This window comes from Notamacropus eugenii, chromosome 1 (assembly GCF_028372415.1).
Source record: "Notamacropus eugenii isolate mMacEug1 chromosome 1, mMacEug1.pri_v2, whole genome shotgun sequence".
NCBI classification, from domain to species: Eukaryota; Metazoa; Chordata; class Mammalia; order Diprotodontia; family Macropodidae; genus Notamacropus; species Notamacropus eugenii.
The window spans coordinates 216,051,041-216,078,415 of record NC_092872.1 but is presented as its reverse complement, the minus strand read 5'-3'; the positions used below and the strand labels follow the sequence as shown (position 1 = coordinate 216,078,415).

At 40.9% G+C, this 27,375-nt stretch overlaps 1 protein-coding gene across 2 annotated transcripts in view; it reads left to right on the top strand.

Annotated features, from left to right (window-relative positions):
- Positions 1-27,375, top strand: part of HPSE2 (heparanase 2 (inactive)) — a 724,961-nt gene that overhangs the window by 63,918 nt on the left and 633,668 nt on the right. For both annotated transcript variants that reach the window (XM_072626990.1, XM_072626982.1), the window contains exon 3: positions 21,575-21,736. In XM_072626990.1, the coding sequence (XP_072483091.1) occupies positions 21,575-21,736 (162 nt within the window). The remainder of the gene's footprint in view (positions 1-21,574; positions 21,737-27,375) is intronic.

The following is a 27,375-nucleotide window of genomic DNA, read 5'->3' as shown; positions in this document are numbered from 1 at the left end:
CCACCAGACAGATCCCTGATTTTAGGACCTTGCGAGTTCCTGATGGATTCACAGTTCATGTACAAGTGGGAGAGCCCCAAGACCCAGCACCACCCACTCCCGCCAGGGTCTTGTCCTGGGAAGCATTGTCCTTTCCAAGGCTGTGTGGTGTTAGGTCCCCTGAGGCTGCCACTAGGCGGCTCCAGAGCCATCCGCATGAGGACACAATTGATCCATCTCCAGCACAGCCCTGGAACAGATGATCACTGACCGTCTCTAATAGTGAATTCTGGGTTCTGATTTCCCATTAGAGGTTCCCTACAAAGTCTCTGCTTGCCAGTTCATCTGGACTCTTGCGGAGCCTCACCGTGTTATGTGGCATCCTTATTTTGAGGAAATTCAGACTAAAGTTTGTAAAGAATAATAAAGGGATTTGTACCCTGCCAGTTCTACCCATTTTCAAGGAGATAACACTGAGTCACAGAGAAGGAGAATCTTTTCCAATCTAGTCCACAGAAAGAAAGTCGGCCGGGTGGAATTTCTCCTTATCCCGTTGCCTTATCCCTTTCCCCCTCTTTATTAAAGATCGTTAATTGGGCCAGATCATGTCTCTGCCTCCAGACTCAGGCCTCTCTGAAGACCCTGGTTTGAGAATGCTTTGTCATTGGCACACAAGACAGAAAAGTGCAGCTCCTGCTAGTTCTGGGCCCCCAGTCACGCCTGTTGTAGCTGCTTCAGTCCTCTGGCCTGTTCTCTCCTCTTGTCCCTGGAGAATTTTCTCGTTTCCAAGTGGCTTTTGGTTCTGATTCATTTCTCCATGGGGGCTGTGGAAGAAGACAAGACTCATCATCACCATGAGCTGTGATGAACCCTTTCTCAGCAGGAGACCACTGCTTTGCCATGGCTCCTCGGCCAACTTTGCAATAATTGCCTGGATAGAAAAAAGGACTTTTGGGCCTGTTGGAAATCATCATTACCATGACTCTCAGAAACGCTTAATAAGTGTCTTGGTGCTGTTTGGAAGCTGTTCAAAGTAAGAAAAAGGAGGGGGTTGGACCCGATGACCTGTGGGGGTCCCTTCCAATCCGAAATTTATGGGTGTGTGAGTGAAACCTCATCCCTACCCTCAAAGACTAATGTACCAAAATGTCCCCCTTCACCAGTGTCCCCCAGACACCCAGACAGCTGAAGAGGCTTGTAAAAATAGGTAGAAGTAGATTCCTGAATTATATACAGATGCAGGGGTTGGTGAAGGCTGTGGGGTGGTTATGGAGGCAGATGATGCCTGTTGGTGAAGCTTGTATACTGTACTGAAAAGACTAGTGATTCCAGAGTTAGAAAGTATTATCTCCATTTTATAGATGAGGAAACTGAGGCAGACTATGGTTAAATGACTTGATCAGGGACGTACAACTAGTGAGTGTCTGAGTTTAGATTTGAATTCAAGTCTTCTTGATTCCAAGCTTAGTGCTTTATCCAAGGCATTCACCTAGCTGCTGCCTCACATAGCACTTGTGAGGACTGATCTTGGGATCGTTGATGTAGACCCAGAAGGGACCTCTGTACTGAGTGCAATCCCCTCATTTTACAGATGAGAGTGGTCAAGTCACTTGCCCCAGGTTACGAAGACAGTAGTGTTTTAGGCAAGATTTGATCTTGAGTTTTCCTGACTTGCCAGTCCAGCACTGTACCCACCATACCACCTTGTGGTACCAGCCCCATCGTACAGGCTTGGAGTGGTTATGCCTTGCTTAAGTGTCTGGGGCAGAAATAGAACTCAGCTCTGCCTGAATTTTTAGAAATGTGCCTTCATCCTGAGTAGAGATTGGAATTTAACTGTACAATTCCCAACAGAAAAAGCAAACCAAGAAAACAAGTTGTCACATGTAAACATCTAGGAAATCTATGCCAGAAATTCAATTCTATAATTTTTGTGAGCACTTGATAAAGTCCCATTACTGACAAGACTTTAGGGGTGGGGGATTGGTAGTCGTGACAAACCAGATGTGACTGATTACTATTCTCTCTTAGTTTAAATTCTTACATTTGATGGAGGGTAGAAACTTAGCAAAGAATAAGGGACCAGATACCTTGAACTGGAATGAATTATTGACATATATTTAGAAGCAAAAAGGCTAGTTGATTTCCTTTTGGCATAAGTATCAGGTCATTGGACTTTTGGGCTTTCCCTCTGCAACCTCAGAATTTCACCTCAGGGAAATTGATTCAGTTTGGTAGGTGGCACAGTGGATAGAGCACTGGGTCTGGAGTCAGGAAGACCTGAGTTCAAATCCAGTCTCAGATACTTAATAGCTGTGTGATCCTGGGCAAGTAACTTAACCCTGTTTGCCTCAGTTTCCTTATCTGTAAAATGAGATGGAGAAGGACATAGCAAACAAACTGTTCCAATATCTTTGCCAAGAAAACCCTGTAAAGGGTCACAAAGAGTCAGACACTACTGAACAATAACAAACCAGTATTTAAGTGACAATTATGTGCCACACACTATGCTGGCACCAAGGATACAAATACAAATAAAGACATAGTCCCTCCTCAAAAGGAGATTATTTTCTAAAGAGGAAGACAAATATTTACAAAAGTACAGGGTGTTCCAAACATCTTAGTGTAGTTATAACAGTTTTAAACTGAACTAAGATTTTTGAGATGTGTATAAATATATGTGTGTATTATATATGTATATATATAATACACACATATATATGCCTATGTACTTATACACACTATATATATGTGTGTGTATATATATATATACGCTATATGCATATACTCTCTCTCTCTCTCTACACACACACACACACACACACACACACACACACACACACACACACAAAGTAGTTCTATACATGGGGGTCTGGGAGAGAAGGCACAAGCAATAGTGTGATGAGAAAAGACTTGATTCAGAAGATGGTGCCTGAGTTGCATGTTAAGAGGAGAGAGTTTTCATTACAAGAAAAGCATAAAAAACTGAAGAAAAAATATCCCTGTCCTTTCCATAGTTTCCAGCCTAGTCAAATGTAGACAAAGGGAAAAACCCGTACCAGGCTGAAGAATGAATGGATATTACCCAGATTAGGACATATAGCCTAGTGAGTTAGTTCATTTGGGGGTACATAGTGGGCAGATATCATATGGGGACTGTGAGCCAGAATTGAATGGAAGGAGGAAAGTGGGCTAGACTGCTTTTGGGAAATCCTTCAACTGCTTCCATGAATTGCTTCTTGCTACAAAAACTTGTCTTTTTAATTCCAGTTTTCTCCTAGTAATGACTGAGTCGTGAAATATGATTTCAGAAAAATAAAAATTTGCAACTAGCTCAAAGGGAGTGGAGAGACACATGTACAGTTTAAGGAGGCAAAAATGCACAGTAAAGGATGTTTTTTGGGTGAGAAGCATTGTAAGAAAAGTGATGGAGGACATAGGAGTATAGATTTTGCTTTGGAAAGGATCTTAGAGATAAAAGGGATCCAACATCTGATACAATTGACCTCAGGGGTCATCAGGTTCACCTTTCTTCACCCTCCTCCCTATCTTAAAATGAGATGACTGGGGCTAGAACCTCAGTTATGAGGGAAGTTATGACTTACCCAAGGTCATACATGTAGTGAGGCTCCAAAGTGGGACGATAATATAGCTTCATTTTACAGGTGAATGGCCTGAGATCCACAGATGTGTGAAGAATCCTGTCCAACGTCACAAACACACACACACGCACACACACATTAAATAGCAGTGCTATGATTTAAATCCAGGTTCTCTGACTCTGAATTCTGTATTTTGGATATGATATATCCCATTACAGCCTCAGCACTGCACTGCTGTCCTTTGAGAAGAAAGCCTCTAGCGCATTGGGATGAGCCTCCAGGAGGATTTATAGAAGGACATGGACAAGAGTTACACTGAGGGAGAAGTATAGCCCACTGTGGAGGGTAGTGTGGTACAATGGGTAGAAGTCCAAAGATCAGGACATTTACTATGACATTTACTCGCTGAATGACCTTGAGTAAGTCACTTATCCTGTGTAGGCCTCAATTTCTTCATCTGATAAATGGGAAGGAGGAGGCCATACTAGATAACCTCTCAGACTCAATCCACCTCTAAGTCTGTAATCCAGTGATTACCAACTGCACTGCTGGATAAAGTACTCGCCCTAATGAGATTATAGATTCATTAAAGTAGCATCGTCATCTGTTACTGTTAGTATGAAGAGATGATTTTCAATTCAAATTCTTAGACTCCATTTAAATGTATTTAACAGTTTCTGTTCTGATAAGCTTAGAGGTTGAAACTCTTCAGAGCCAAAAGAAAAAACTGTCTTTGGAAGAAAACAGTTATTTGATCCTTGAATCCCACCCTTCCACAGTGATTCAGTGAAAATCAATCAGTATATCTCTTGTTGTTAGATGTCTAGTGGGGAGGAAAGTGCCCAGAGTCATCATGGGTTCCAGGAAAACTGATTGGAAAAAAAAGATAATCATGGCGCTTCATGCCGGGAAATGCTCAGATTCTCGATGGGGCTTTGTTTGCTTGTCATTTTTTTTCTTCTGCTTCTGCTAGGGAAAGATTCAGGAACTCCTTCTGTTCAGAGAGCTGATTGAGAGAACTGGATAAACAACTTAACATTTTTTCCTTAAGTTGGAAGGAGATGGGCCCTCACTCTAGTGAAGATCAAAGGTTGAATAAAAACTGCAAGGACTCAAGACAGACTCTGAGAGGATGTTGTAACTCTTGGTTAGATTCCACTTCAGAGCATGTCAGCTTCTGTCAAGCCTGATGACAGAATAAGTTAAATTAAGCCACTGTTGATGACGGTTGGAAATTAATGGAAAAAGGTACTAAATGTGACCGAAGCATTTGTATTTCTCCAAATTTTGTTCCAATTTTATTTAAACATAGTGTTTGTGCTACTATTTGACAATGTTAATTTGACCTAATATAGTTTTATTTTCATAGGATAAGCATAACTGGAAAGAATGGGTTTTTTTTATTTTGGATCTTCATTCATATGGTGAAAATCACCTGATGACGATTTTACCCTACTGGTAGGCATAGTATTGTACTTCTAATTCTAAAGGACTTTATGACAACCTTTAAAATATTTAATAGTAGAAAATAAAACACCTTCTAAATCAGATATTCTTAAGCTTTTTTAATGTTATGAATCTCTTTGTCAGTCTGGTTTTAAAAAACTATGGATCCCTTCTCAAAATAATATTTTTTTTTTTTTTTTTTTTTTTTTTTTTTTTTTTATTTATTTATTTTTTTTAATTTAGCTTTTAACATTCATTTTCACAAAATTTTGGGTTACAAATTTTTCCCCTTTTCTCCCCTCCCCCCCCAAACGCCAAGCATTCTAATTGCCCCTATGACCAATCTGCTCTCTCTTCTATCATCCCTCTCTGCCCTTGTCTCCGTCTTCTCTTTTGTCCTGTAGGGCCAGATAGCTTTCTATACCCCTTTACCTGTATTTCTTATTTCCTAGTGGTAAGAACATTACAGTTGATCCTAACACTTTGAGTTCCAACTTCTTTAGCTCCCTCCCTCTCCACCCCTTCCCTTTGGAAGGCAAGCAATTCAATATAGGCCAAATCTGTGTAGTTTTGCAAATGACTTCCATAATAGTTGTGTTGTATAGGACTAACTATATTTCCCTCCATCCTATCCTGTCCCCCATTACTTCTATTCTCTTTTGATCCTATCCCTCCCCATGAGTGTTGACCTCAAATTGTACTCTCCTCCCCATGCCCTCCCTTCTATCATCCCCCCCCACTCTGCTTATCCCCTTATCCTCCACTTTCCTGTATTGTAAGATAGGTTTTCATACCAAGATGAGTAGGCATTTTATTCTTTCCTTTAGTGGAATGTGATGAGAGTAGACTTCATGTTTTTCTCTCACCTCCCCTCTTTATCCCTCCACTAATGAGTCTTTTGCTTGCCTCTTTTATGAGAGATAATTTGCCCCATTCAATTCTCCCTTTCTCCTCCCAATATCTTTCTCTCTCACTGCTTGATTTCATTTTTTTTTAAGATATGATCCCATCCTCTTCAATTCACTCTGTGCACTCTGTCTCTATGTGTGTGTGCGTGTGTGCATGTGTGTGTGTGTAATCCCACCCAGTACCCAGATACTGAAATGTTTCAAGAGTTACAAATATTGTCTTTCCATGTAGGAATGTAAACAGTTCAACTTTAGTAAGTCCCTTATGACTTCTCTTTGCTGTTCACCTTTTCATGGTTCTCTTCATTCTTGTGTTTGGAAGTCAAATTTTCTTTTCAGCTCTGGTCTTTTCATCAAGAATGCTTGAAAATCCTCTATTTCATTGAAAGACCAATTTTTCCCCTGAAGTATTATACTCAGTTTTGCTGGGTAGGTGATTCTTGGTTTTAGTCCTAGTTCCTTTGACTTCTGGAATATCCTATTCCATGCCCTTCGATCCCTTAATGTAGAAGCTGCTAGATCTTGTGTTATCCTGATTGTATTTCCAAAATACTTGAATTGTTTCTTTCTAGCTGCTTGCAATATTTTCTCTTTCACCTGGGAGTTCTGGAATTTGGCCACAATGTTCCTAGGAGTTTCTCTTTTTGGATCTCTTTCAGGCGGTGTTCTGTGGATTCCTTGAATATTTATTTTGCCCTCTGGTTCTAGAATCTCAGGGCAGTTTTCATTGATAATTTCATGAAAGATGATGTCTAGGCTCTTTTTCTGATCATGGCTTTCAGGTAGGCCCATAATTTTTAAATTGTCTCTCCTGGCTCTATTTTCCAGGTCAGTTGTTTTTCCAACGAGATATTTCACATTATCTTCCATTTTTTCATTCTTTTGGTTTTGTTTTGTGATTTCTTGGTTTCTCATAAAGTCATTAGCCTCCATCTGTTCCATTCTAATTTTGAAAGAACTATTTTCTTCAGTGAGCTTTTGAATCTCCTTTTCCATTTGGCTAATTCTGCTTTTGTAAGCATTCTTCTCCTCATTGGCTTTTTGAACCTCTTTTGCCAATTGAATTAGGCTAGTTTTCAAGGTGTTATTTTCTTCAACATTTTTTTGGGTCTCCTTTAGCAGGGAGCTGATTTGCTGTTCATGCTTTGACTTCATGTCTCTCATTTCTCTTCCCAGCTTTTCCTCCACCTCTCTAACTTGATTTTCAAAATTCTTTTTGAGCTCTTCCATGGCCTGAGCCCATTGAGTGGGCTGGGACACAGAAGCCTTGATTTCTGTGTCTTTGCCTGATGGTAAGCATTGTTCTTCCTCATCAGAAAGGAAGGGAGGAAATGCCTGTTCACCAAGAAAGTAACCTTCTATAGTCTTATTTCGTTTCCCTTTTCTGGGCATTTTCCCAGCCAGTGACTTGACCTCTGAATATTTTCCTCACACCCACCTCACCTCCTGATCCTCCCAGCCAGTGTTTGGGGTCTGAGATTCAAATGCTGCTTCCAGCCTCAGGGCTTTGGGCGGGGGCAGGGCTGCTATTCAGTGTGAGATTAAATTCAGATGCTCAGGTGAGGGCAGGGCTGCCTCTCAGGCTCAGTTCCCTCAGGGAGTTTATGCACAGACCTTCAACAATGGATCCAGGCTCCTGCCTGCTTGGGGAGCCCTGGTCTGCCGCTGCCCCTCAGCTTCTGTCTCCCGAGGGGGCCCGAGCCATGGGGGCACCCCACTCCCCCCTTGACCCACCAAAGGGACTCTCTCACAGACCCCCGTCACCTGTGGGTGGAGGTACTTGTGCGGCCGCTGGAGATCCCGTCCCTGAAGCCTGCTCGGATCTGTTCCTCTCGGTGCTGCGGCCACGGCAGGGCTGTACTCAGCTCCCAGTCCCGGCGCCCAGTCCGCAGCACGAAGGACCTTTTACGAGAGGTTTGCAGGTCTCTCTGGAACAGAAATCTCCCTCGCTCCAATGTTCTGTGGCCTCTGGGTGCAGAATTCGCCGTGAGTTACTTCTTTGTAGTTGTTCTATGGGTTGTGGGTTCGGAGCTATGTGTATGTGCGTCTTTCTACTCCGCCATCTTCCAACTGTCTCTCAAAATAATATTTTTGAGGAAGTTATGTTTCAGTCATGTCTGACTCTTCGTGGAGTTTTCTTGGCAAAGACACTGGGGTAGTCTGCCATTTCCTTCTCCAGCTCATTTTATGGATGAAGAAAACTGAGGCAAACAGGGTTAAGTGACTTGTCTAAGGTCACACAGCTAGTACAAGATAGAATTAAAAAGAAGTCAGTTATGTTGACATAACAGTTATCAAGATATTTTTTAAAAACAAGTCCATGGACTTTATGCTAAGAACTCCTGACTTAAAGGAAGTGAGATGGTGACACCTCTGATAATGAAGGTCACAGGATCACAGATTTAGAGCTACAGGACTTGGAGTCATCTAGGCCATTTTATAGGTGAGGAACCTAGACTCAAATAAATTAAGTGACTTGTCTGATGTCCCAGAAGTAGCCAGGACTTGGACCAAGATGCTCTCATTTCAAATTCAAATCACTGTTCTTTTCATTGCCACAGTTATCTGAAAAACAAGGGGACTGGTTTGGATGACTTCTGGTGTCCCTTTCAGCTAGAAATTCATGTTCCTGTGATCAAGAATAACCACCGTTTCCTCCAGAAGAACCAAACTCCCAATCCTCTACCTTCTGATGGATTTCATGCTAGAAAAGGGAATTCTAAGGTTCAGATTAAGACGGGGAAAAAAAAACAAGTTTGTGTAAGTACCCAAAGTGTTCTCAAAAATGAGAACCTACCAACAGAACCTAGGCCCACACAGAATTAATTCAGACACCCAGGACTTCCTCTGTCCTCCTTCCCCCATGTAGTGAGGCTGATGCAGCCAACGCATACCTTCAAAATCTGAGGCCAATTCAGAGGCCCCCAGGGTCCAGGTTTAGGATGGAGGGATCTGGAAACATTGCTTGTTACTGTTGCTAGGCTCCAAACTAGAGCTGATGAGGTCAGGGACCTATTTTGTAACTATGGGAACATTTTGGGAGAGATGCCTCTGATAGCTACTGTGAAGAAAGACTTGCCAAGACTTGGTGGTGAACTGAAGAAATTGTATGTATGACTCCAAGTTTGTGACAGCAATGAGAAAAATGGACCCAGAGGTGAAAGTTTAGCATGGGTGATGATTATCTTATTTTGAAAATGTCAGTATGACAGCTGGGATGAGATATTGTGTAGCCAGGAAATGGGATCATAGGATTTAGAGATGGCAGAGACCATCTGGTCCAGCTGCCTTGCTTTACGGGGAAGAACACTGAGGACCACAGAGTTTGCATGGCCTGTTCAGTGTACAGGTAGTGGATATATAGAGAGAGCTGGATTTTGAACCCAGGTCTTTTGACTTCCAAATGTAGTGCTGTTTATGTAGGTTAGACTTAGAGATTAAGAAATGGAATTATCTGGAAATGTCTGGCAGCTGAAGTCATGTAAACATATGTGGAAGTGTTCTGGGAAAACAGAGGGTATGTAGTACAGAAATTTAGGGGCCCATGCAGACGAATCCAGCAAGGGAAGAAGTAAATGACTTAAGATTTGTGAGACTCTTCAGAGTTGGGTCATAAGTTTAGTCCTGGAAGGGACCTTAGAGATCACCACATCCATGTCCCTTATTTTAAGGATAAAGAAACTGATATCCAAGAGGCTAAGTACTTTCCTCAAGTCTGCCCAGGTAGTAGGTGGAAAAATTGTGATTTGAATCCAGGTTTTTGGATTTCAGATCCAGTGCAGGAAATGAGAGGTTAAATGAGTTGCTGGTTCTCACATACAGCTGTTGTATTGAGGTCCAATCTCCCTCACCTCAAAACCAGCCCTTTCCACTGTACCCAACTTCCTCTTCATCCAATAACTATTATAATGGAAATGGAAAAAAAAAATTGAACAGCCTCAAAACTCTGATCAACTGTGATGATTAATCCTGACTATAGAGAAGAGAGAAAGAAAAATGGCTCATTCCTCCTCTTGGTAGAGGGTGTGTGTGTGTGTGTGTGTGTGTGTGTGTGTGTGTGTGTGTGTGTGTGTGTGTGTGTGTGTGTGTGTGCGCATGATGACAGACGAAGGTCGCAAGCTATCAGATACAGGATGGCTCTGCTTGCTAGTTTTGCCGAACTGTTTTGTTTTGTTTTGTTTCACAAGGGAAGGCTCCTTTTGGGGTGGGGCAATGACATTAGGGAAGGCATGGGATGTCAGTCAGTGATCAACAAACATTTATTAAGCTCTTAATATGCTAGCTCTGGAGGTACAAAGAAAAATAAAACAGATGTAAAATCATTTGACTTTTTGAAGAGTGAACGCCAACAAAGAAAGCAAATGGTGTGAATTATTTTTATAAAGTATATACATATACACAGTGTATGTTTATATAGGTCAGTTTACAATACAGTTTATTCTGTATTGAAATCACCTCTCCCCTGTGGCTCCAAGAAGCTGTAGCATGTAAACCATTTAGACTGATGGGCTAAACCATGTGGAAGGTAACTGAGGGGTTCAGGGGGGTGTCTTCCCCAAGCATGTGAAGACTTCCCCTGGTGGAATCAACAGATGAGAACAATTTGTTCCAACGCCATGAAAGTGGCTGAAGTAGATGCTGCGGAGGGCTTAAAGCTTGGTTAGACATCAAAGACACCAAGGTCATCCACTGCATCCTGAGCCATTACCAGTCGACTTGACTCTGTCCTGCCACTGGACTGTTGACTCTGGAGGAGAAAGTGAGACCGACAACTTTCTACAACTCTGCCTCACTTAAATCCAGTCTGCACACAAATCAAAGAGAACATCACCCATACCATTTTACCATTGGGATCACAGGTCTAGACCTGGAATGTATCTTCAAGATCATCTAATCTAACGCCTTTATTTTACAAATGAGGGATCATGGATTGGACCAGTTCAATGTCTCTTGCAAGAACTTGCAGCTAGTAAATGGCCAGATTTGAACACAGGTCCTCTGAGCACTGTTCCATGCTGCAGCCACTTAACATGAATCACTCAACCAGATGATTACATCTGTCTTTTTGTTCTCAGCGATGCCTGCCCAGCCTACCTCTTGGCAGTCTCCATCAGCTCAGCCAGTCTCTCAAAGGACAAAGTAACATGAAAGCAGAAATTCTGTATCCCGAGGCTTCCAAGCCACCTGAGAATCTAACTACAGGCTCCCTCCTTCTAAACTTTATCTAGATCCACCTTCAACTTCAGGAAGATTTCAGTTTATTTAAACTTTATATCTCTCTCCACCTCGCACAGTGATATGCACACAATGGACGATTAATGACTATTTGGTGAATGAATGAACTTGGTTATATGGTTGAGGAGGGATGGAGGAGAATGTAAACTATGAGGAGAGAAGAAATGGAAACAGAGATTATTACATACATTTCAGATTTTTTTTCTGAACAGAAGGAAGATAATGTGATAGTTGTATGGGAAAATGAGGCAACCTCCCCCTGCCCACCCTGGTTTTAAGTTAGGGAAGACCTTGGGCATTTTTAAATAGATGGAAGGAATAATCATTGAGGCTGAGGAACTGATGGTGTGTTGGGACATGGTTTGTCAGTTTTTTGATTGCTTTTGCTTGGTGCAATGGAAATAGGGCTGAATTTGAAGTCAGGAGATCTGGGTTCAAATCTTAACTTAGCTGTTGTGGAACCTTAGGCAACCCTCTTAGGGCCTCACTTTTCCTAATCTTTAAGAAGAGGAGGCTGGACAAGGTGACCTTCTAAATGTGTAATCTGAGTTTAATCAATGTCAGTCAGATTCTGAACCTGTAACTGAAGATGTTATAGAGGGAAAGGAAAGGCTATGGGAGTGAGGTCTAGAAGGCAGAGGGGTAAAGGTGTCTCTTACCCTGAAACTTCTGGGAAAGAGGAGAGGGTGAAGAGAGATCATAGGGATTACAGGGGTAAGGAACCTGCAGCCTCGAGGGCACATGTGGCCCACTAGGTCCTCAAGAGTGGCCCTTTGAATTCAAACTTCATAGAACAAATCACCTTAATAAAAAGATTTGTTCTGTAAAACTTGGACTCAGTCAAAAGGCTGCAGCCAAGGACCTAGAAGGCCACGGGTTCCTGACACCTGGGCTATGCCAAGCTGGACAGTCCTTCCTCCTTGGTTTGCAGGGAATGGAAGAAGAAAGGCTTTGCTGGGAGGTAGGCATGTTTCAGTAGGGAACAAGGTAAAGACGAGTCTCGTGGTGAAGGTGAGTCTCCCCACGATGGAGTAGGATCAAAGGGGTTGGGGGAGGGAGTGTCTAGGGATGGGGAGATGTAAAACTTGGATGTAGATCCCTCCATCTGGCATTTAAAGCCTCTCACTGTTGGGCTCGTACTTCCTTTCCCCACCCCCTTTACTATTTCTTGCTCCCATTCACTCACTTTTATCCTTGTCAGAGTGACCCAGTAGCTGTTGCCCATATACAGCATTCCATTTGTCTCCATACCTTGGCCCAAGGAGATCCAAAAGTCAGCTGAATTGAATTAATTCAATGTTAATAGATAGGTGACAGGAGGCAGGATTGAGAACATTGTGCTGGAAGAATTGGGATGTAGGAGACTGAGGACACAGGATATGCCCAGGAAATGGATGAAATGCCCCCAGTGGCCTGAGTGCTATGTGTAGGTGGTACAGGGGGCCTTGGAATTGTGGTGGGTCAGAAGGGGTAGAGGAGGGCAAATGTTATCAGAGGAGAAGAATGAAGAAGTAGAGACATATTGAAGGGGGCTTGCTATCAGAGAACCAACGTGGGAAATATCTTGGATGAGGATGTGTAAATAGCTTTATGTTTGAGCAAAATGCTTCTAGCCACTGTGATCCTTAACAGAAAGAAAAGCAAAGAAGACAGAAAGTAAGAAAATCACTTATTTCTTGGAGTTGGAAGGGAGCTTGTGTTTAGTCTGTGTACGTTGTATTTCCCCTTTACAATGTAAGCTCCCTCCTTATAAAGGCAAACATCACTGGACACCTCGGTTCCTTTTGTGGAGTCACAATCTACCATTTTGATAAGTTTAACTTGATTCTGTCCTCTGGAACAGTTATCTCTTCTACGTATTGGTATTAAAAATATTTAACAGTAATTATTATGCTTCTCCTTCATTTCCTCTTTTCTGGGCCAACTACCCACAGGCTCCCTGAGTAATCTGATTTCTGGACCCTTTCTGGTCATACTTGGAGGGAAGCCTTTCCCGGTCCTTCCCCACCCCAGTGCCTTGCTTTGGAGATTAATTTCTGTTTATACAGTATGTATTTTATAAGTACGTGGTAATTTACATATCATTTCCTCCATTAGAATCTGAACTTCCCAAGGACAGGGGATTGTCTTTTGCCTTTCTTTTCATCCCCAGAACTTAGCACTATTCTTGGCACATAATATACACTTAATAAATACTTGGTGACTATCTGAAATATAAATATATACATAATACAAGTGTATGTATTATATGTGTATATATATACACAGATAGGTAGATAGACAGATATAGATACATGTACAGTCAATCCTCAACTGCACATCTAACTTTTATGGCTTCAGACATTCAGGTGATTTTATTTGTAACCTCATTTTCACTTTCAGATTGGCAACTGCATACATTTACTGCTATGTGCGTTAGAGAAAAATATGAGAGGCTTGATGCGTGCAGGTGTATGCAGTGGCTGGTATCCTACCAGGCACTTCACTAGTCATGTTCACCTTGCCATTTGTAGAGTAAAGAGATCCCCATGTATTTGTTTCATATTTTCGTTGTGTTTAAAACTCAAGTTTTTGGCTATAATTAATACCCCCAAGGAATAGTGCAAGTCCTTTGGGCTCTAAGTCCAAGTGTGCAAAGTGAGTAACACAGCTTAGTAAGAAAATAAAGGTGTTAGACATACTTGGTTGAAAAGTCTGCAGTGGCTGCCATCTACAAGTTTGGTACTAATGAATTGAGATATGTTATATCTGCAAAAAAAGAGAAGAGTATTTCAAGCTGGTTTGTCCTTTAACACCATTCACCAGCTGTGAAAGACAGTTTCAGAGGTGATGTTGAGACCTCCTCAATCCCAGAGTCTTCTGACAGCAGTGACTAAAGTCCCAGTAACCTCTCCCATGGTTTTCAAAGGGCAGTCAAGGTAGATAGGCTTATAGCAGTATAGTGTACAATACAGTGTCCTCATATTGCCATCTGACGCAGTGAAAGGTGAGATTCGGGTTAAAAAAGTTTTAGTCTTAAGAATTTTATTTGCTGTATAGTATTTATGGTACTGTAGATTTCATGTGTTAGGAAAAGTGAATATTGTTTGAAGTCAATTTTTTTAGTTGAGATGTTAGCACAAAAGGTCACTGAATCTAGGAAATTCCTAGCAAGAAAAAATGTTTTGCATGTTATCAATTTTATTTTGTGTACTGCATCTTATAGATTATTTCATGATTACTGTGTTAGAAAAAGTACATATTATCAAAACTAATGTTTTGTTATAAAGAATTGTGTGTAGAAAAGTGTATTTTCATCAATCTCTAGAGAAAGATGACAGTTTTTGGTGGTTATGGGATCCTAGCCTCCTATTTTCCATAGTTCCAAAGTGTTAACACATTTGCTTTTAATTTTCATGACATTTTCTAGGAATATTACCCCCACGAAAATCAAGAATTGATTGTATATGTATACATATATGTATGTATGTACATCCCTCTTAAAAATATAATGATCATACACTTCAGTAACTATTACTTGAACACAGTACTATAGCTATTGACCAACACACAGCCCATTGAGATGGCTTTTTGTCTTGCCCTACTACCTCAAGTTGACCATTTGAGTGGCTGGTTGGTCTCCTCAGGAGGATATTCCCACAATGCCTTTGAACCCTAAACTCACTAATTCAACTTAAGGTTGTGTCAGTTTCTGGGACAGCAACATCACAGTCTTGACACATATTAGACTTGTGGTCAGTTGATCTTATCAAGTATTAATACATGAGTTAATCTACAGTGAAGTGTCTTCTGCTCTGCGACCGTGTAATTAATTTTTTTTATTACTTTAGTGACAGACTTCACACGAATGCTTCTTAAATTTCATCTTGGCTTCTGCTCAACTTTAAGCATGTTAAGCTTTGGAGCTTGGCATTAATTATTCTTTTTTTGTACTCTCTACATGTTAGATAAGTATACCTTGATACTTTTACCTTTGTGACCTTGGGCTGGCCAGTTAAACTCCTTTTGCCTCAGTTTTCTCATCTGTAAAATGAGGGAATAGACTCAGTGACTTTCAGTTCTAGATCTATGATTCTGTGATTCTATCAAAGCTATAACTAGGGAGGGGTGGGGCTTTGTTAAGGGTTCCAAAGTTTAGAGGGCTTGAGACAAATCAGTTAAGCATCTAGTTAGCAAGAATGATTTGTTAAAAAGAAGGTACCAGATGGCATAGATTCCTCTTTCTCACAATCTCCATTGGGATGCTGTACCCCAGGCAGGTACCTCCCTGGCCCTGCCCTCCTGGTATCTCCCTAACCATGAAGACAGGTTCTGAGACCTCCAGGACCTGGTTTATGCTGTTTACACTGGGCGTCTGTGCTCCAGGCACAAACATTGCTACCAATGGCTGTGCTTTCTATGTCTTTATTGAAGTCTTTAATAACAAAGGGGACTGGCACTGGTAGAGGATAGAGCCCAAGGGCATTTCATTAAAGACCTTCCTACAGTTTGACATTGAGACATCAATCAGCATTTTTTAGGTATAACTGTTCTACCAACTGTGACTTCATCCATCAAAAAAGGAAATGAGTTGCGTTTGGCATGGCTTGTCTTTGTGAATCTATGATGATGTCCACTCATCATTTTCTAAATACCCACATTTTCTAAATACCCATAAATCATCTGTCATATAAACATACTACATTTTTGCTAAGTTTGTCATTACACAATTTCCAGCATTTATCCTTTGTTTTTGGACAACTGGGATATTTGTTTCCCTCTGGTGATCTGATACCTTTTTCGTTCTCCTTGATTCCCCAGAGAATGTTGAGAGTATTTGCTGTTTTTCTGTGATGTATTTCACCTTGAACTTCTTTCAAGTGGATAGCTACAGTCTTACTATCATATACCTTACAATATACAATATACCCCCTACTTTAGGCTACAATTTTCCCTTCACTTTGTCTGCCCTGTATTTTTCAGTTGGAAGGCTTTTGTGGGCAAACCAAAATTGTTTTGCTTTCTCTGTGGCACCTGCTAACATTGTATCACATGTAATAATAATTAGCACCCACCCCGCAAGCTTATTGTGAGGATCATATGAGATAATAATTGTGAAAGACTTAGCCCCATGCTTGCCACACAGTAAGCACTGTACAAATGTTAATTATCATTATTATCAATCTAGTTGCTGTTGTTAAGATCTTCTCCAAGCATGATATTTTCCCCCTCTTCCTCCTCCAAACTTTTTTGTTGTTTTTACATCTTTCGTGAGCTTTAGTTCCTTTTAGATTTTAACCCTCAGGATAATATTCATACAGCCTTATGGTACTCTTTTGTATTGTCCTTGTTCATGTACCTTTTCCCAAGGGTGTGCTGATACATGTTTAACAACTGACTCTTTGGGAAAAATGCATGATCCACTTTTACCTTTAATCTGCATCATTAACATTTTTCTCCATCAGTTCAAGTCTTGCCGATCAACAAAATGATAAATCAAGTTGTAATTTATAGTGTTTGCTGATTTCCAAGGTATAAATGTTTTCACTGAAAATTTAACAATCAGCTCTCAGACTGGCTCTAGTATGTCCCCTTTTCCTTCTGTCTTTGAATATTCTTTTCAGATCTGAACTTGTCAGTGAGCTCTCTGTGCAGCCACACTATTGTTGTTTATTATCTAGCCCCGTCTCCGCTGTCATCCTTCTTCTTTCGGGCTGTTTGTCATTGCCTTGTCATGATGTCCCTTCATAGGATTTAGAACTGGGAGGGAACTTAGAGATCCTCTTGCTCAATATCCTTATTTTACAGATGAGGAAACTGAGGCCCAGAGAAGCTAAAGGACAGCCCTGAGTCTCATGAGTCCTAAGCAGCAGATCCAAGATTTGATCCTGGGTCTTCCACCCCAAATTCAGTGCAGTTGGCATGACACTCCAGCTGCCTCTAGAAGTTTGCATTCTTTGTGATCTATATTCCCCTTTAGACTCCCCTAGGATGGAACAGTACCATTTAAAATGGGATTGTAGAAACCTTTTCTAAAATCTAGAAAACATATCTGCTTTGGCTAGTGCTCTCTTTCTTTGATATTTTGAGCTCCAGGATGTTTCCTCCCAAGGTTTTAGTCTTGAGATTCAGTTGTGATAGACTGCTTCTTCCTTGTTGGTGAGAAATAAGCCTGGGAGTTAAATATGTAGCTTCCTTGACCTTCTGAGAGACAAAACTTTGCAGTAATCCAATTCAATTCAGCAAGCATTCACTACATACCTATTCATGCCAAGTACTGTGTTAGGGGCTAAGGATACAAACAGAGAGAGATTACAGATCTGGAGTTCAAGGAACTTAAAATCGAGTTGGGTGAAGGACAAGTACAGAACTAGTTCTAATACAAAGAAGGGTGACGTAAAGTCAGAGGAGAGAGCCAGACTAAGTGCTATGAGAAATCTGAGGAGGGATTCCAGTGAGGCTGTCCTGATAGCAGAGTCAGCATTCCCATCCGATGTCAGGGTAGATGAAGTCCTTAAAAATGCCTTAGCTAGTTTTCATTTAAGTTTTGTGTACTAGGAGATGATCAGCCACATCTTTTGTCTGACAAGGTGATTTATATTCTACCCCCAGAATAATATAATTCTGATTTCTCCTTTTATTCTCACCTATATACTTTTACCTATGCTTCCATTCTTGGGTTCTTAGGTTTCTACATAGATAACACACACATATGTATTTTAAATCTGTTTCCTTTTCTATTAGATCTATTTCTTTTGAACAAAATAAACTTCAGTTGATGCATAGCAGTCATGAATCTGGTACCATCAGCTGTCAGTGACGTGGGATATTTTTTAACTATCTTGTTTTAAAATTTCAAATTCATTTTTTACCTGTACTATATACCTTGGCATATACACATTTAGTAGGATAGCATGGCATAAGGGATAGAGGTGATCCTAGAGTTAGAAAGACCTGAGTTTGAGTCCTGCCTCTGACACAGACTGACTGGATAAGTCACTTACTTTCACAGGGCCTATGACAAATGTCTAAGATTGTAATTGGCAGAACAATTGTTGATCTGTATTAGTTAAGAGAGGTAGCAAGGTAGCATAGTAGATAGAGCACTGGACTTGAAATCAGGAAGACTCATCTTCGTGAATTCAAATGTGACCTCAAACACATACCAGTTGTGTGACCCTGGGCAAGTCACTTACTGCTGTTTGCCTCAATTTCCTCATCTGTAAAAGGATTTGGAGAAGGAAATAGCAAACTGCCCCAGTATCTTTGCTAAGAAAACCCCAAATGAAGTCATGAAGAGTCCAACATGACTGAAACAACTCAGCAGCAACAGCATTACTTAAGGGAGTTTTCTCACCAGAAGTTCCCCATATCAATAAAAAAATTTCAAGGCCAAACAGAAAGTTGGACATCTTAGGCTAGCAGTACTGATATTCTCAGCCAACTTCCTTATTATCTTCTGCTGACAAGCACTGGACACCTTCTCCACTCTGCTGTTCTTTCTGGGTCACCCATTTTGTCTTCTACAATTTGTTTCTGGGATTCAATATTTTTCCACCCATTGCCTTGGAATTCATCTGAACTTTCAGTCAGATTAGTAAGTCTCCAATGAAACACATTCTTTCCAGCCTTGGACCCTCAGTAGTAACCTGTCTTTTTAGTATTGTAGAAAGTGATCTAGGAAACCATTTCCTTGCTAATACCCTCCACAGTCAGCCATTCACTTCCTATAAACTCCTTTGTGTTCCAAAGCCAGGACTGTCAACAGGAGGAAAAGATGAAAATACCACCTGTGTCCCCAAGCCTTTCAGTTTCCTACCCAGAACTTCAAAGTCACTAGAGATACATTCCAGATTTTTTTCCAGCTCTATCATTTGTTCCCACATGAATCAGCCGAATTCCTGGGTTTTTTGGTTGCAAAAATAAGTACTCAGAAGACAATAACTTTTGGGTACAAAAGGTCCCCTACTTGATGGGAAGCATCCTAGTTGGGCGTTTCTTAATAGAAGAGGCTATTTTTTACAGTTCTGTATTGTACATCTGCTTTGAGTGAAATTAAACTGAAGCATAAGATGCAGCCTGCCCTTAATGGGAAAATAATTGTGAAAGAAGCGGATTTGCAAAGTGGCTCCAGTCCTTCTCTGACTCTCATCAGTGACCCACAGATGACCTTTGTTGAAAGAGTGAATTTGAATCAGTTTGAGGACTGCTTCACCATCGAGGCACCTGGAAAATAGTAGGGAAACCCAATGGAGACAACCCGCAGGACAGCTGAGGCACAGGGTTTGAATACCGTCCTCATGTCTTGGGTCAGACATGCTGCAGTTCTCAATGAGCACAGACAGCAGAAGGTTGGAGACATGACGTCAGCAGTACCCGTACTCAGACAATGAATTTTCCATGTAGAACAACATAAGCGATGAAAAAATGTGTCCCTACAAATTGAGTAAACTATGAAAATGATTTGTGGAGGGAGTCAAGGAGCAAGAAACCTAAATGGAATGACTGAAGAGAAAAGCAAATAAAATCTTAGGGAGAATATTGGAAGCAATCAAAGACATTTGCCCAAAATGACACTGGGTGGGTGAACCCTTTAGAGTTCTAATTCTGTTCATATCTTGTTAAAATGTCAGTATCAGTGGGACAGAGATTCCCAGGGGACTTCCCCTCTGGATCTGTGTTTGTCCCTGTGCTATTTAACATTTTTGCTCATGGCCCAGATAAAGGCAAAGATGCCATGCTTATCAGACTTTCAAATGAAATGACACAAAACTGGGAGAGATAGTTAACACCCTGGGTAACAGTCAGGATTCCAAAGCATCATTGGGCTAAGTCTAATATGATAAAATTCATTAGGGATAAATGTAAAGTCTTATGCTTAGGTACAAAAAAAGTCGGTCTCCCAAGTACAAAATAGTTAGATGATGCTTCAAAAAAGATCTGAGGGTTTTGATAGATTACATGCTTAACAGAAGTCAATAATTGGATGTAAGTATACCCCCATATGTGTCTGTGTCTATGACTATACACACATGTATGTATACATATCTATATATCCATGTGTATCTGTCTTTCAATCCATCCATCCATCCATCCATCCATCCATCTTATCTCTATCTATCTATCTATCTATCTATCTATCTATCTATCTATCTATCTATCTATCTGTCTATCTAGAGCTATCTTGAGGTTCATTAAGAGAAGCTTAGCTTCCAGGAATAGCTTAACTTCCAATTGTTTTGTTTCACTCTTTCCTTGTTGGGAGTATTGAATTTAGCTCTGGGGACCATAGTTTAAGAAGGCCATGGAAAAGCTGGAGACTGTTCAAAGGCAGGCAGCCAGCATGGTGATGGACCTTGAGTCCATTGTCATGTGAAGGTCAGTTGAGTGAACGAGGCAAGTTTAGCCTGCAGAAGAGAAGATGCAGAGACAATACAATAACTGTCACGAAGTATTTAAAGGGCTGTTGTGAAGGAGGATTAAGCTTGGTTTTGTTTGTTTGTTTTGTATTTTTGGCCTAGAAGTAACGGGCCAAAGTTGCTGAGAGGCCAATTTAAGCTTGATTTTAGAAAAGATTTTGTTAACAATTAAAATTGTTCAAGAGTGGAATGGACCACCTCGATAACTGTATGTTTTCCCAACTCATTGGTCTTTGTGAAAGGCTAGATGACCACTTGTCAGATACGTTGTCATGGGATTCCTCTTATGTATTATATGGATGAGATGGCTGCTGAGGTTCTTTTCAAATCTCGATTGATATTTGGTGAAGTTTATGTATTGTCATCTGAAAATACAGTTGGGATCTCCTCTATAGCATCAATTGCCCCAGTGATTTGCACTCTATTTTCATTTAACCAATAACATCAGTTCCCTTTTACAGTGAGGATATTTGCTGAGAGATAGAGCAAAAACAGAACTATGAACACATCGACTGCCCTCCTTTCCTTGCCAAAAGCCCCAACAGAACAGAGAGCTGATACTCCCTTCTACTGCCTCTACTCCTGGAGAGTGGGCTTAGGGGTAGCTACAGAACATCCTTCAGCCAGGTTCAGTATCAAATGTGGCACAGTTGATGAGGCTGCTCAGTCCTTCCTAGTCCTGGCAAACTCTGGCATGGACCAGTTCTTAGACCCCTGTTGCCCCCCTCACCTTTTGAAGTCCATCATGTTTCAGCTTTGTCTGTTCCATCTGCAATAATCTTTGGCCCAAGGCAAGACACAACTGAGTCAGAAGCAACAGCCGAACCATAGCACGGTGCCACATGGCTCCTGGTGGGAAGCTCAGGTCTCTGGGAGCTCTCCTCATTCAGTGGCTCATGTTGCCTTGTTTATGGGCTTTCAGCTCTCATCCCGTTAACTAAATGATTTGCTTTTGGTAGAACTGGGCTTCATTTTTGCTGCTCACTTTCTCTTTTCCTCCTCGCAGACATCGTTCGGAGTGACGTTGCCTTGGATAAGCAGAAGGGCTGCAAGATCGCCCAGCACCCGGATGTCATGTTGGAGCTTCAGAGGGAGAAGGCGGCTCAGATGCACTTGGTTCTCCTGAAGGAGCAGTTCTCCAACACATACAGTAACCTCATATTAACAGGTAAGGCTGCTGAAGTCAGGTGATCCCCCCCGCAGCGAGTTCCCGACTTACACCAGTTAGCAGTCTGGAGTTTTGGATTCACTAGAGTGGTACCCTGCTGAATTCTTCTTTTTTTTTTTTTGGCCAAGTCTATCCTTCATTGAGCTGTGATGTTTTCGTTTTCCTATGACATAGATTTCATGTGGCCAGCATGTATATTTTTGGCCAAAGATTGTAGGCTCTTCTGCATGTATATTTTCAAGTGTCAGAATCAATGAGAAGTTAATAGAGGTTTGTAAAAATATGACTTGCTAAATATGTGTGTGTTTGTGTATTTGAAAGAATTGCTAAATTTGGTATCCTTAAAGAAGTGGCTGTTTTCACCTTTCTGTAAACCTAGTAAATATAAAGTTGAATAATAAGTGATAATGACCTGTGGCCAGAGTTGAGTGTTTTATTCCTGAAGGAGTTTGAATTCTCTGGGGAATTTGATTTTCTCTAATGGAGCCCACAGGCATTGAGAATGGACCCCATCCCTCATGTCCTTGTATGAATTCTAATAGGAAAATGAAAGATGAATGACGATTTTAGGAGAGAAGATCCCTGAGACAGAATGAGAAGCAGTATTTCTAGAGCTGCCAAGAAACTTTGCTTGTACACAGACAGGTTGAGTCTGGGGGTGTTTGTCTTAAGGTATTTGCAATGCTACAGCAGCAGAAAAGGATGTGAGAATTCTCAAGAATGGTTAAGGATTTTAGATGGAAGCAGCGAGTCACAGGAGTCACTCTGTGTCTTTTGAGGAAAACAAGGCAGGCCTGCTTCCTCTTGACCCAAATAAAGGCTAACAAACCCAGAATGTGGGTTTACCTTGTTTATGGAGATTTGAAAAAAATTGGAATGTTAGCTAAGCCATGAGCAAATCACATTTTTTTATGCTCAAAACCCAAATGGGAAAAAATGTTTAAGCTCCCTTTATAGGCTCCCTGAAATTTCTCCAGGAATCTCCATGTGACAAACACATTGTTTTACATTTTGAAGAAGCTCAAAACTCTCCTTTGTCTTCCATTTTCAACCTGGTGAGAAAACCAGAAGGAAAAAATGAAAACTAGACCCAAAGGAGCCTTTGAATAGGGGTTACAGATGCTGCCAAAATCTCCTCCCTATGGTAGGTTGATAAGAGTCAAGAACATATATGATAGTTTGGTGTATCCAAATGGTTGGCTGTTGAGAGTACTCAGAACTCCCTGAGTTCCATCTGTCATACCATGTGTAAATGTGTTGGAGGGGATACCTATTTTTACCAGCCTCCAGTGGGCTGCATCAGAAAAACAACAGACTGATTGGTATTGTCAAGGTAGTTGAGAACAATGTGATTTTTCACTTCCTTTCCTGGTCTAGCTTTTATATTTTTACCCTAGTGAAGGTGTCAGAGCTTGGAGTCCTTGAATATGTTACAGGAGAGAGTTCAGGGTAAGAAACCCTAGCCCTCACCCAGTTATCCTTGAATGTGGCTAAAGGACACATTATCTTTGAAAATGCAAGCATGGTCTATTGGCTTCAATGGAGTCTTTTCCAATTTTCAGTAACATAATCCCCTTGGATGTTTATTCCCGGTTCAAACTGTTGGAATCAACATTGTCAACTTTTACCCTGACAACTTGCTTACTTTCTCCTAAACAAACTTACCCCAGTAAAGAGGCTTTTCCCTGCTTTTGCTTCTCTCGGAGCTGCTTCAAAGCGTCCTCTGGCATTTTCCACATTTTTCACCCCAAAGGCCAGGGCCCGAGGTGGTACCTTGTTACCCCTGGAGCCCTTGGAGTTTCCCGTTTTGTTTACATGAGAGTTCAGAAGGTTTGAGCTCCAGGTGTTGGGAAGTGATGGAGTCACTGCAGCTTAGCACCAGCAGTAAAACTATTTTAATGTCCGTTAACTAAGTCTTTGATTTTGAGCAGTGTGGTTTTCTAATTGTTGTGAAGTTTAATCCTTGATTTCTTATATAAATCTTGAGAACATGGTCTCCAGACAGCTAAACATAATATTTAAACATAACTAAACTAACTCTTGTAAATATTTCCCTTTTCGGTGATGAATGTGTATTGGTAAGGGGGGCAAGGTTGAAGGGGGTGGAGACCTCTCTAACGGAGTGACTTTCTTTACCCACTTATTTAGAACACCTATTCTAGGGTTTCTACTTGGTGATGGGTTTTATGTAACTCTCCCATGATGTTTGAAATATCAGGAAGGGAAGCATTTGTGTGTCTGGGACTGATGTAAGGACAATGGGCTTCTAGATTCTTAGGAGTGGGTGTCTTTCTACATGTCTTCTCCACTTTCAGTCATATTTTAAAGCCCTAGGATGATAAGAACCTCAAGGGTATCCCTTTTATCCATTTCTCAGATTCCTTAGAACCTGTAGTGTAGCTTCATGCCATGCTGGCGTGATAGCTAGAGAACTATTGTCATTGTCACTGTTTTACAGATGAGAAATAGAAATGGACAGAAAAGGTTGCCATAAATATAGTGACCATTAATGGAATAGATCAGGAAAGTTGGTTCAATAATTTCAGAAAGGAAGAAAAGTAGAATTTGTCTTCAGAGCCCAATGTGGATACACAAGGAATCCAATTAGTAACTTAAATTAAAAAAAAAAAGTATATAAAAGATGGAAGCAAGGTTACGTGATAGTGAGGAAATATAAAAGTATAGCATGGTCCCATGACAGTGTCAGGAAAGCACTGTTGACAGAAAAAGTAGGATTAAAAAGGAATGGGACCTTTTGGGGGGGTTGGATGGGATGATAATTACTGACAGCTCAGTGAAGATAAAGCTGTTAATTTCTTATTTTGCTTCTGTTTTCTCCACCAAAGAGAATGACCTCTGTATTTAAAATAGCTGAACAAAAAGGAAGTTTGATACTCAAGACAATAAGGAGATAAATAAGGGAGTATTTAGCTACCCTTGATGATTTCAAGTAACATGGTCTAGAAAGACTTGGGGACTAAAACAATTGACAGGTGGAATTGCTGTCAGTGGTATTTGGAAGATCATGGAAAATGGGGAGGTATCACAAGACTGAAGGAAGACAAATTTGTTCGAATTTTTTAAGAAAAGGAAGAGAGTTTGTAGGGCAGTGAGCTTGATTTCAATTCCTGGGAATATTCTAGAACAACTCATGTAAGAGATGGTTGTTGAACATCTAGAAAGTCAAGTTGTGATATCAGAGTCAAAAATGGCTTCATCAAGAATTGGCCATTCCATTTTGACCTCATTTCCTTTCTTGAAAGGATTAGTAGGCCAATAGTTGAGGGCCATGTGAGGGATATAGCGTTCCTAGATTTTGACATTGCTTTGGATAAATTCTTTCATGCTCTTCTTTTTTTCTTTTTTTAATTAATTAATTTAACTTTTAACATTCATTTTCACAAAATTTTGGCTTCCAAATTTTCTCCCCATTTGTCCCCTCCCCCCACCCCAGAACACCGAGCATTCTAATTGCCCCTATCACCAATCTGCCCTCTCTTCTATCATCCCTCCCTTCCCTTGTCCCCATCTTCTCTTTTGTCCTGTAGGGCCAGGTAACTTTCTATACCCCATTGCCTGTATTTCTTATTTCCTAGTTGTATGCAAGAACAATACTCAACAGTTGTTCCTAAAACTTTGAGTTCCAACTTCTCTTCATCCCTCCCTCCCCACCCATTCCCTTTGGAAGGCAAGCAATTCAATATAGGCCATATCTGTGTAGTTTTGCAAATGACTTCCATAATAGTCATGTTCTGTAAGACTAACTATATTTCCCTCCATCCTATCCTGCCCCCCATTTCTTCTATTCTCTCTTTTGATCCTATCCCTCCCCAAGATTGCTCCCTCCTCCCATTGCCCTCCCTTCCATCATCCCCCCCACCCTGCTCAACTCCTTCTCCCCCACTTTCCTGTATTGTGATATAGGTTTTCATACCAAAATGAGAGTGCATTTTATTCCTTCCTTTAGTGGAATGTGATGAGAGTAAACTTCATGTTTTTCTCTCACCTCCCCTTTTTTTCCCTCCACTAAAAAGTCTTTTGCTTGCCTCTTTTATGGGAGATAATTTGCCCCATTCCATTTCTCCCTTTCTCCTCCCAATATATTTCTCTCTCACTGCTTAATTTCATTTTTTAAAGATATGATCCCATCCTATTCAATTCACTCTGTGCTCTCTGTCTCTGTGTTTGTGTGCATGTCTGTGTGTAATCCCACCCACTACCCAGATACTGAAAAGTTTCAAGAGTTACAAATATTGTCTTTCCATGAAGAAATGTAAACAGTTCAACTTTAGTAAGTATCTTATGACTTCTCTTTGCTGTTTACCTTTTCATGCTTCTCTTGATTCTTGTGTTTGAAAGTCAAATTTTCTTTTCAGCTCTGGTCTTTTCATAAAGAATGCTTGAAAGTCCTCGATTTCATTGAAAGACCATTTTTTTCCCCTGAAGTATTATACTCAGTTTTGCTGGGTAGGTGATTCTTGGTTTTAGTCCTGGTTCCTTTGACTTCTGGAATATCCTATTCCACGCCCTTTGATCCCTTAATGTAGAAGCTGCTAGATCTTGTGTTATCCTGATTGTATTCCCACAATTATTGAATTATTTCTTTCTAGCTGCTTGCAATATTTTCTCCTTGACCAGGGAACTCTGGAATTTGGCCACAAAGTTTCTCTCTTTGGATCTCTTTCAGGCGGTGATTGGTGGATTCCTTGAATACTTATTCTGCCCTCTGGTTCTAGAATCTCAGGGCAGTTTTCCTTGATAATTTCATGAAAGATGATGTTTAGGCTCTTTTTTTGATCATGGCTTTCAGGTAGTCCCATCATTTTTAAATTGTCTCTCCTGGACCTATTTTCTAGGTCAGTTGTTTTTCCAATGAGATATTTCACATTATCTTGTATTTTTTCGTTCTTTTGGTTTTGTTTTGTGATTTCTTGGTTTCTCATAAAGTCATTAGCCTCCATCTGTTCCATTCTAATTTGGAAAGAACTATTTTCTTCAGTGAGCTTTTGAACCTCCTTTTCCATTTGACTGATTCTGCTTTTGAAAACATTCTTCTCCTTATTGGCTTTTTGAACCTCTTTTGCCAATTGAGTTAGCCTATTTTTCAAGGTGTTATTTTCTTCAGCATTTTTTGGGTCTCCTTTAGCAAGCTGTTGACCTGCTTTTCATGCTTTTCTTGCATGTCTCTCATTTGTCTTCCCAGTTTTTCCTCCACCTCTCTAACTTGATTTTCAAAATCCTTTTTGAGCTCTTCCATGGCCTGAGCCCATGGAATATGTCTTTTGGATGTTTGGGATACAGAAGCCTTGATTTCTACGTCTGTCCCTGATGGTAAGCATTGTTCTTCCTCATCAGAAAGGAAGGGAGGAGATATCTGTTCACCAAGAAAGTAACCTTCTATGGTCTTATTTTTTTCCCCTTTTCTGGGCATTTTCCCAGCCAGTGACTCGACTTCTGAGTGTCCTCTCCACCCCCACCTCACCTCCAGATCCACCCAGCCAGTGCTTGGGGTCTGAGATTCAAATGCTGCTTCCCAGCCTTAGGGCTTTGTTGGGGCTACTATTCAATGTGAGATTAAGTTCAGCTGCTCAGGTGTGGGCAGGGCCGCCTCATGGGGCTCAGTTCCCTCAGCGCGTTTA